The sequence below is a fragment of the Diadema setosum genome, chromosome 2 (assembly GCF_964275005.1).
Source record: "Diadema setosum chromosome 2, eeDiaSeto1, whole genome shotgun sequence".
Lineage (NCBI taxonomy): Eukaryota > Metazoa > Echinodermata > Echinoidea > Diadematoida > Diadematidae > Diadema > Diadema setosum.
In genome coordinates, this window is record NC_092686.1 from 2559122 (window position 1) to 2570777 (window position 11656).

At 40.3% G+C, this 11656-nt stretch overlaps 1 protein-coding gene across 1 annotated transcript; it reads left to right on the top strand.

The window, feature by feature from the left end:
- Positions 1 to 133: 133 nt before the first annotated feature.
- On the top strand, positions 134 to 10888 carry LOC140238919 (uncharacterized). The gene is made up of 6 exons (XM_072318820.1): positions 134 to 267; positions 2421 to 2533; positions 3758 to 4375; positions 4810 to 4951; positions 7136 to 7255; positions 8128 to 10888. Exons 3-6 carry the CDS (start codon positions 3762 to 3764, stop codon positions 9322 to 9324), a joined length of 2073 nt encoding a protein of 690 aa, XP_072174921.1. The 5' UTR covers positions 134 to 267; positions 2421 to 2533; positions 3758 to 3761; the 3' UTR covers positions 9325 to 10888.
- The last annotated feature ends 768 nt before the right edge of the window (positions 10889 to 11656 follow it).

Genomic DNA, 11656 nt, shown 5'->3' on the forward strand with positions numbered 1-11656 from the left:
TGTATTACCGCAATCAACCAAAGAGAATAAAGAATATAAATGCCCTTAACACTGTTCCCCCTATTGTTGTTAATAGCAGCTTCCAGTACGCAAAATTGCTCAACAACACGGTCAAAGGTCATGCTTGGCATCATGGTGGATGAATCCAACTCTGTCAGTGTCGACGCCGTAGATGTTGTGCTGAAATACGGCCTTTTCCTCGGTGCAATTTTTCAAATCATTGCAATTCTGTCAATAGTGGTACTACCAGGAAAGCGTTCAGATAAGGTAATTATGATTTGATTTTGTTCTTACCTGTGTTTTAGCGCAAAGTATATGCGTAGCACACACAAATCTGTAACGCATGGGACTAAAGGCGCGCAAACACACACGTGATTTGCTATAGGCGGGTCTACGCATTGTTACTCCTACCAGCGTTTTTGCTTGCGCATTCGTATGGTGCGTGCGAGACCGCAAATCGCAATACACAGCTGACATGCACATAGATATGTGAAAAAGAGCTGGAAGCAGAGCAAGAAAAAGTCGCATGGCGATCAAGGTTCATTCAACTCCTGTAACACTTTGTCAATGCGAAAAAGTGAACATTTCCATTTCTCATTTATGTGTACTACAAATATTGCTGTATTCACTCAATCCATGTCTGTAGACTTGTCCTTTAATCACACAATGAATAAATTTGCCAACACTAATACTTTGTCACTAACCATGATGAGATGCTGATGTCTGATGGACTTGTCTCTAGACCCAAGTGTCTCAAGTTGAGTTATTATTTAATGATATTAATCTCCATGTAAATACACAAACATGATGAGGTAAGGAGTACACAACTTGGAATCGGATAGAGTTGAGGTTGAGCATAAGATGCTCAACCTCATAAGCCTCAACTTTATCCGATTCCAAGTTAACAATCTAACATTGGTTGCTAGGATTCATCATGGTCATGGAATGGATTCAATCCTGTGCTGAGCTCAGCTCTGTATACTGTGTAGTGCAGTGTTGTAGGTTGGTAGAGCCAGCTCAGCAGCAGAGTGAAAAAAAAAAAAAAATAGTAGGCCCCTAATAGGATCTAATTGAAAAAATGAAAAAAAATTATCACCAAGGTACAAATGTAGGTTTGATTTACCATGCCTACATCATCAGTAGCCGGCAGTAAAATTTTTGATACCTGGCTTTATTGCAGTAGCAATTGCAGCTAAATATGATCATATGTAGCTCATAGGCTGACATACAATTCTAATGTAGCTCTTTCTTACATTTTGTAGTTAAAAACCCGCACCAAGGTTTGAACTCCCGTGCCAAAAATTCGACCACAAGCAAAAGCATAGAGAGTTCTACAGTACATTTTACATGTAGGCTCTAGTCACTGGTCAAGTTTTGGGCACTGTTATGGTCAAATTACGGGCAGCTTGCTTTATCTACTTCTTAATTTACTCGAATTTGATCTAGATTTCAACATTATTTTGATTTAATGTCTATTTAAATTTTATTCATTTAGTTTTTTTATTGGTTATATTTAGTCAGAGGACTCTATTTATATCTATTTATGTAAAGTGACATCATAATCAGTCATCATAAGTAGTGCCCCTCTATTGTGAAAAAGCTTTCAAAACTATAGGAGGTCTACAGTATGTAAAAAAAAAAAGGAAGAATACAATGGGACCCTCTGCAATCATAACTTTGAAAATAGTGAATCAATCCAAATACAATTTCAGGGTATGAAACTACTGTATAACTCATTACCCAAATCTTACCGAAAACCCCATCCGATTTGCTTCAGTGGTCAAAGAGAAATGAGGAGTTTTGTAGAGCATGTCAGGAATCCCTTCCCTCCAAGTTCTGTCCATTGTGTTCACACATTATGCAGTTCCAAGAGCATCCAAGTGCAGTGCTAAACTTGGAAGAATCAAACCCATGACATAATTTACAATGATCCACATTTTTCTGTGACTACTTCACCAAACTGAATGGGGTTTTCTGCAAAATATAGCTAAGAATAGATGTTAAATTGTATGACCCTGAAGTAGCATTTGTAATAGACAGTTTAATCTTATTGGTAGTTATCAGTTAAGACACAAAAATCTGATTGTAATTTTTTTCTTGACATACTCTACAATAAGGAAATTAAAGCCTTTGTAGAGATTCTTGAGTCTAATGACTGATCAGTGTGGTCTTTTAATTAAAATATATGAAGCATCTTTGTGCAAGAAAATTTTTAGCAAATTTCTGAATTTTTTATGTCTATATGATTATGCAGTTTACAGAGCCTTCTTGAGTACAGTCATTCAAAGTTGATGAGAACATGGTACATATCATGTTGTGGTATATGTTTCTTGAAACATGCAGTGCAATTCATTTGGTGCCTGTTCTAGATATAATCTAGCTTTACCATTTTTTTCCCCTGTCTCCTTTTTTTTTTTCAGGATACAACCAGTGACAAAGAAGATACAAATACTCAAGAAATTCAACAGTCTCAGAGTCAAACGAAAAAGACAAAGCAAGACAAGAAAAAGAAGAAATAGCTGCAATTAAGAAGGTATGCAAAAGAACACTTTCATCAAAAAGTTGTGAAATAAACATATGTGACCCGCTACAACAAAAAGGTCCTAAAGTCGCGCACGGTCGAAGCCGTGACAATCGAGTTTGAAGTCAGAGCATCATAATTGGTCAAAATGTACGATTTTCTGATTTTGACATATTATTGGAGTCTGACATGTCTTCTATCATCTGTCGAAATTTTGAAGCAAAATGATGACAGGAAAGTCCAAAAAATAGCGTTTTTCTGGGCCATGTTTTTGGATTGAGCGCCACATACAGGCTCCGCCCCTAACAACGACCGGAGTGATCTCATTGGTCAGTTTGCTGCTTGCCGCTAACCGAAGCGTGAAGCTCGCACACTGCTAAGTCGACTGGTGCGTGCGGGCGGGGCCAGGGGTGCGCTATGCCCAGCCGCTTCTCCTGGCATCCTGGTCACTGATTGGTCGGTGAGGAGACCGCCGACGCTGTGCTTGAATGAGCATTTCGGGGGTTGCTAGGGTTTACCTTCCGGAGGTGAAAACTGACTACGTGCCCTTTGATCGCTATTGCGTCGCAAAGAAAACTTTTAGGGCGCTTTTCTCGAAACAGTGATTTCCCATACGTCTCGACATGCTCTCTTTTAAACATCGATATCTCCGCACCCGATTATTTTCATAAGACGTGTTATATATCAATTTAAAGCAGAAAGATTAGGGAATTTTGTCATGCAATTTTCAAATAATCGACCGCACCCGACTTTAGGATCATTTTGTTGTAGCGGGTCACATATAATGTTGTCTATGCAAAGGAGAGTAAGAAATCACATTATACAAATCACAAGGATACTTTGACCGTAAGAGTGATAGCCTAAATCTTGTGTGTGTTATCATGTTTTCATGTATTAATAAAAATCAAGAACATCAGGGAGATTGCATCTTCTGTGACAGCACAAGCCTCCTTAAAAAGAAATATGTGAAAGAACAGAGAGAGATAGAGAAAGAGATAGAGAAAGAGAGTGGAGATAAAAAACAAAACTACTTTAATTACAATTTTCAGGAAAGAGTGTAGGCTTTTGATTTATACATGAGCATCAATCAGATTTTATGTACATTTTACATTTTTCACTTTGGAGCAATGTTTGATTAAACCAATATTGGAAAAACAAAATGCATGTGAAGTTGTTTTTAAGGGGTTGCGCTTGTGGTTTGTTTACTCTTTACACAATTATTATATTTTCACATAAAGACATGGCCAAATCTCGCACCAAGTCGAGGCAAGCCAAGTCAAGGCGTGCCAATTCCAGTAGTGGCCGTGGCAGACCTGCCAGTTCCAGGAGTCCCAAGGGGAAGACCAAAGGTGGACGAAAGCCTCTTGAGATCAAGGTCACCAGGACCCGAGGAAAGAAAGATGCCTGGGAATCTAGGGCTGTTTTTTCATCCAGCAATTCCGGTATCATGTTTAGGAGCATCGGAGTCAACACAGACCCAGTTGAGTTTGCTGGTGCGGACAGACCCAAGCGGGCCAAAGTTCCAAAGAACGAGCCACTCCTACAGAAGGTAGTCACCTACATGCGCACATTCAACCATGCCAGAGCTCTGAGCGCCCTCTTGACCAGCCCGTCAGTGCGGAGCGCTCTGCCTGCAGTGGTGGAGGTGGAAGTTCGCAAAGAAGTCCAGAGGTTCGTCAAGAAGCCCCTCAGCTTCCCCAGTCCGCAGATTGTGGCGACGGGCGACAAGACACACCGCATCACAGAGTCGGCCTGGGGACACATCCTGGCAGAGTTCAAGAAAGAGATGCCAGTCTTCTACATGTCCTGTATGGCTGCCCTGGCACCCAAGAACAAGCAGTATACAATTAACAAGTGAGTTCACATGACTGAAACAGACTACCATTGCAGTCAATTTAGAGTTGATTGACTCAATTGTTTGATTGAAGAGGAGTGCTACTTGCCATAACACTTATGTGAAATCATACAATTTCCTTATGAAATATGGATATGTTGCAGGGAAGATTTGTCAGTGCAGTACCAGAGGGGCTTGCCAAGAAGGCTTTTTGCAGTGTCAACTTCCCAGCTGCTGTGAAATGTAATTGTAACTTGTGATGTTTTCCTTGTTCATATATTTTTATCATTGCTGTGGTCTTTATTGTAGTTCTGTCAATCATGGTGTAGTTCGCTGACATTTCATGTTACAAATGATTTGTGTGAATGCCCCTTGATTAGGGAAGGATCATTACCTCTGATTAGTGAAAGACCCAAGCAATCATGTCATTTTATTTCTTCATTCAAACCCACAGTCCAGACAGCTACGAGTCCTCAAACAGGGGCAGGCTCGGCATGATGATGACCATTCCACTCTTCACACGTCGGGAGCGCAAGTTCCAGTATCTCTCCAGCTTGATTGGGGGCCAGCTGTGGCGTCATGGCTGCCGTCAGAGGGTGAGTCGTTTTCAAGCACATTGTTCAAGTGCCATCTAAAGCTACTGTAAAAGTGGATATTTTCGCGCGACTAATTTTTCGCGCTCGGCCGGTAAGAAGAGTATTGCATGTTTTTATGCCTCCGCCACGAAGTGGTGCCGGAGGCATTATGTTTTCAGGTTGTCCGTCTGTCCGTACGTACGTCCGTCCGCATTCGTTTACGCGATAACTTGAGTAATATTGACTGGAATTTTACCAAACTTGGTCCATGTATAAAGTATTATGGGGCAATTACTTGATTAGATTTTGGGTGAAATCGGCCTAAGGCCAAAGGTCAAGGTCAAATCATGAAATTGTATCCGTTTACGCGATAACTCAAGACTGGATCGAGCAAATTTCACCAAACTTTGCCCGAGGATGATGTATGATGGGACAATTACTTGATTAGTTTTTTAGTGAAATCGGACCGAGGTCAGTGGTCAAAGTTCAAGGTCAAATCCTAAAACTTATCTGTTTACGTGATAACTCAAAACTGGATGAAACAGCTTTCACCAAACTTGGTCCAAGAATGATGTATGATGGGGCAATTAGTTGAGTGGATTTTGGTGACATTGGTATGAGGTCCAAGGTCAAAAGGTCAAGGTCAAATGCTAAAAATGTTATTTCCCCTATATCTATGCAATGCCCAAATTTATTTTCTTGAAACTTAGAGTAAACATGTACTCTTGCGTAAAGATTCTCCAGAGAGTTTCATGTCATAAGGTCAACGGTCAAAAGGTCAAAGGTTAGGTGAAAATGTTATAATCACTTTTCTCGCTAATGGTTCAATGTATCCTCATGGAACTTGGTACATATGCATGTACTGACTGGCAGGGATTATCTAGGGAATTTAGGGGTCGTGGGTCAATAGTCAGGGGGTCAAAGGTCAAGGTCAACTAAAAATTTTACTATTTCCCTCATATACTAGTATATGCAATGCTTGCATTATTAGTTTTAAAACTACATGTATTACCTAATGGAGATTCTCTGGGAAATTTCCAGCCAGAAGGTCAAAGGTTAAGGGTCAAAGGCCAGGTTTAAATGGAAAAAAAAAAAATCTATTTTGTACTGTAATTACACTCTTTCTTCATACCTTGAAAATTACTGAATGCATAAACTTATAAAAGGGTTGGTCAGAAGTCAAGTAAAAATCCTCAATTCACCACTATACGTGTACCTGCACTCTTAGACAATTATAGCAAACCCAGTTCAAGGAAAGTGAAAATTCAAGATATTTCTGACAAACCTGTCATTTCAATATTTTGCCAGTTATGTGAAACTGTCATCACACATTGTGAAGACTTTGTACTATACACCTATTGAGAGAATCATGCATTATGGCGGAGGCATCAGTCGCCATAGCGACGTTTCTAGTTAATTCTGTGGAATCAAGACATCAAATACTGGAACATATGGCAAGCAAAAATATTTGTGTGCATTTATTTTTGTGCTAGCTTCTGGTTGCGCAAAATGTGCACAAATTTCAACACCGCGAAAAATTTCCACTTTTACAGTAATTGTGTTCTTTGGCAAGAACTTGTGGTGTAGGTAACAGACTCCATTCCTTACCTAGAAGGATGTGAATATTGCATAAATCAATCAATGGCCAAAGGAATGACTTTTTCTTATGGCAATGTTTAGTAACATGCTTTGCGCAACATCCCTGCAGTTCTATGTTTTGATTATGGCAGCTGCCTGGTCAGAGGTCTGACTGAAAAGAGAACTCTAGTGGCTGCATTGATCATCAATGCCTGCTATGGATTTTGTCCATGACTGATCAACAGCAACTGCTTTCAAAACAGTTGGAGTGTTATATGTCTAACCATCTGGCAGTGTTTTTCCTCATCATCATGTCATATGGGCTGTTCTGATATGGATAATCTCGTGCCAAGCTTTCCTATCTGTTGTCCAATGGGATGCAGCCTCTTTATTGTTTTACAAGCTGTACATGTGTATGTGAGGAGTTCAGTATTACCAGGAGTTACTCATTGATTGGACATTCACCCAAAGTTGATTGCACATGTCAAATGATTCACTCTGCTTGATGTTCTTTGGATTTTGTGTAAATTGAAGTGACTGTCAAGGTTGTGATATGACATGCTGCAATCACAACTTGCTAGTCAATACAATGTAAATGCTAATATGCTGTGTCTTACTTATATGCAGATCTTTCATGAGCTATATCGTCTAGGAGTCAGTCAGAGGAGACACGGCTCGATGGACGCAGCACGCTGGCTGGAAGGTGAAACGAGCAAAGGAAATCGCATGATGAAGCAGAAATATCAGGTTTGACATTATGACTCTCTAAGATTCACATATTTGTATTCAGTCAGTTTAAAACAAGAAAGTTTAGTTGTAGTGAATTTCAAGAAGAGGATGTCTTAACTACACAATTCAATTTTTTAAAAAGAGTATTTCTTGTTAAAGCTTTCTTGAAATATATTTCATTACCATAACTTTCCGCAATTTAACAAGATGAACAGGGCAAGTGATTGGCACTCTGAATATTGCAACAGCAAGAAAAGGAAATTTCCGTTTCTTAGAGCTGACCCTGAAGGTGCCCAGAATTTACAGATTTACATATGCAACTTTTGTATCAGCTTTCATCTTCTCTTGACATTTGATTGGAATTAGGTGGAACTAACACTGCAGGGTTGCAGTGCCAGTTCTTATGAAATACTGGTTTACAGAATTCTTTAAGTGAATACATTGTAGTAGCCATTTCTTCAGTCACGATCATGGTGTGAGCGCTTTTCGGTATATTGACCATTTACTGTATACACCATATATTTCACGAGTCTAAATTTTTGCGAATCAGGACTTCTTGACAATTTCGCGAGTGGTTAAATTCGCCATAGTGGAGTCCTGTACTGAACGGAGAAATGTATATGCCTACGTCACATTCATATCGGCACTAGAGTCAATATTTTTGTGTATTTTTAATTTTGCGAATAGCAGCTGACTTACGAAATTCGCGTAGATAAAAACCTTGCGAAATATTCGGCGTATACAGTACTCTTTGAAGGCAGCAGGAGAGAGTAAAAATGTTACAAAATAAATACAGTAATTTCTTTTCTTTTCAGATTGAATCCCTCCCCTACCAGGTTGAAATACCATCATTAATACTATGTGTTCATTTCTGTTTTATCGGTGTTCAGATTATGGATGAAGTGGAGGCCCTCCAAAATGGAGTTCTGCCAAGTGCAGAACGTTACGAGACCAGTGATGACGACGGATCTAGTGAGAGCGACGATGATGAAAGCGAGGAGGAGGTGGAAGAATCGAGTGATGTCGACAGCGAGGAGGACCTCATAGACGAGAGCGATGAAGAGGATGAGATCATGACCAAACCTGAGAAGAAGGGGCGTGGGAAGAAAAGCCTACACCAGCAGATGGTGATTGAAGAGGCTGTCGTGGATGAGAATTGGCAGGGTGACATGAAAGGCAGGAAGAGTGCTTCGGAAGTTGTCATCTCAGAGATGGTGAAGATTGCAGAACAGATGTCTGAGACATCTCAGCAGATGAAGACGTCCATGAGGAAGAAGAAAGCGGGACGAGCCACAGAGGAGGTGACTGTCGTGTCGCAAGATGAAAACCAGATTGTAGTGCAAGTCAGCAAGGACGGATTGGCGGAGGGGATCCCCATTTCGATGGCCTCTACGGCGGAGGGTGTGCCCATCATGGTGGCCTCAACAGGCCAGGACGGAGGAACTGTCAACATCAACCAAGTGATGATGGGAGGCGTCCCGACACAGATAGTGCAGCAGGAAGTGGTGACGGAGGAGATGGATGCAGAGATGATGGCCGCCCAGCTCCTGCAGCATGTCCTGCCCACAGAGATGGTCACCCAGGAAGTATCCACCTCGCAAGCCATTCCGCAAGAGATTGTCACCACCACCACCACCATTCCTGCGGAAGGGGCGGGGACAATCCAGGAGGAAGTGGTGACAATCCAGACTTCTGGCCCCCCAGGAGATGTCCAACAGACCATCGTCACCCACAACGAGGTGCCTGCGGAGGAGGTGCAGGAACAGCTGGTGCAGCAAGAGGAGATAATCCAAGAGATCATTCCAGAAGAGATCATCCAACAGGAGGTGATCACTGAGGGAGAGGTGACCACCGAGGGAGAGGTGACCGCCCAGGTTGTGCCCCATGAGATCCTGACCGCTGACATGGGCTCGGGCGAGATGACCACTGTGGTAGTGACAACGGAGGTGGTAACCACAGACGAAGGTTCTACAGAGGTTGTCATGGTAGCCCAGGATGAACAAACTCCAACAAAGAGACCGGCTGAGGCTGAGCCAGAATCTGAAGGGAAGAGGAAGCGGAAGAAGACGGCTCCATATTCTCCTTGATTCAGCAATGAGGAAATGAAATTATGTGAAGACCTTTATATCATTTGTGGATATCCAAACTAGAGAATTTGAATTGTCTCAGATTTTTTCTCAGATTTTACCAGCGTGCAAACCATTAGCACTTTGTGTATATTTCTTTTTGAACATGTTTGTTATCCAGTTTTCTAGGAGTTTGCTGTGTAGGATAACATAATATAATGTGCAACATGTTGTTCTATTTCAGCAAAAAAGAAAAAAAAAGATTAAAGAAGAAGAAGAAAAATACACACCCAAGCAGTGTTTTGCTACTGCATATCAGTGATGAAACTGATTGATCCATGTCTTTTGTATGTTACCAATGAGGTGTTGTGTACACACCCTAGCGTTTATTCATTCTAGCTGCGACGGCTACACTGTACTTTGCATGAAGCTGTCATTGCAGCCAGGCATGCAAACTTGGATGGAATTTTGGTTGGCATAAACATTGATTTGTGTTTGTCTTCTGCACAAAGCAAAAGTCCATTGTTTGTGGCATGACAGGATGCCTGCAGGTTATCATCCATGCATCTGCAGTAGTGAGCTGTGTATATAGTGCCAGCTTTGCGTGGCCGGGAGGATTCAAACTCTGTCAACTTTCCATGAAATGCGTGTCATTTAGTCCCACTGCTTGAACATCAGCTTTCTGTGGGCGTATGATATCTTGGAAGTTTGACCGTAAAAGTTGTTAGCCACAGTATTTTCAGAACATTGCATTGGTTGATCGATATTCTGCAGTATCAAGAGATTTTTTTTTTCTTTTTTTAATGATTTTGGTAGTATTACACCTGTAAATGTTTGTGCCACATGTAAATATAACATGTCAGGGACTATTTCCTACTTTAGACAGCAGATTTTTATGTCTTCTAGTCTTTGGTGTTTGAAAGTTTACAATGTATTTTGGTACAGTGCTATTGTTGGGTGTGAGCTAGTCTTGTCATCGGTGTAAAGATTAAGATACTGACACTTCAGGATATGTCAATGTTGACACCCAGCTGACTAATTAGTATGTCAAAATTAACTGTGTAACAGCAGGCTTATTCTGCAATTTAACAGGTTTTGATTTTTGTTTTGTACTGCTGTAATTTGTAAATAACAATAACAATATGTGTAAATGAAGCAGATTTCACTTCTGTCCTTTTTTTTTTAATCATAATTCCATGTTTGATGATTGATGTTGTATCAAGCGCAAGCAGACAAGGAGATATTGTTTTATCATAATGTGTATTCTTTTGTAAATACATCATTTCTTATGAACAGTCAGTAAAAAGTCTGTCAGGCAATCTTGCATCATCAAGCTTGGTCATCCAGATTCCCGATTCCCACTCATGATGATAAATGCTGTCACCAACACAATCCTTTCCTTTTAGATAAAGAACACTACTGATGTGCAGACTTCTAATTCTGTACTCGTTTGAATTTCACTTTTTGTACCCATTGCAAAATTAATAATTTATCTGCTATTAGCGTGTGTTCCAATGACTATACTTCATTTTGCCCAATTTTCCTGAGGTACCTGCCACACTTGTATTGAAATGTTGCAGTAGATATATTCCTATAGATCGCATTAAGTTAAAAAAAAACAACAACTTTTTTTTTTGTAAACCAAAGTTTCATGTGAAAGCCACAGATAAAGAATACTTCAATCTTTTTTAGGTTGGGTATAAGGTGAAAGAGATTGATGGTTTCTCCTTTGCAGCATATGAAATATTTACAAGTCAGTGAACAGATTCTAGCTCCTTCCTGTTTTTGTGTTTTGTTGTTTTTATTTTATGCCTCCGCCACGAAGTGATGCCGGAGGCATTATGTTTTTGGGTTGTCCGTCCGTCCTTCCGTCTGTCCGTAATGAATTTTGTGGACAGGGTAATTATCAAAACCTTTTGAGGTATCCTAATGAAACTTGGCATGTATGTGTATTAGGGGGTGAAGTTATGCCTATCAACTTTTGGGTGCACATGCTCAAGGTCAGAGGTCAAAAAGTCAAGGTCAAATATATAAAATTTCACTATTTCCATCATATCTATGCAATGCCTGAAGATATTTTCTTGAAACTTAGTGTATACATGTATTACCTGATTAAGATTCTCTGGTGAAAGTTTGGGTCATGAGGTCAAAGGTCAAAGGTCAAAAGGTCAAGAAAAATATTAAAACTTCACTTTTTTTTCTCTGTACCTTGGAAATTGTTCAAGGTATCTTCATGGAACATAGTATATATACATGTACTGACTGGCAGTGATTATCTAGAGAATTTAGGGTTCATAGGGTCAAAGGTCAGGGGTCAAAGGTCAAGGGCAACACATCAAAATTTTACTTTTTC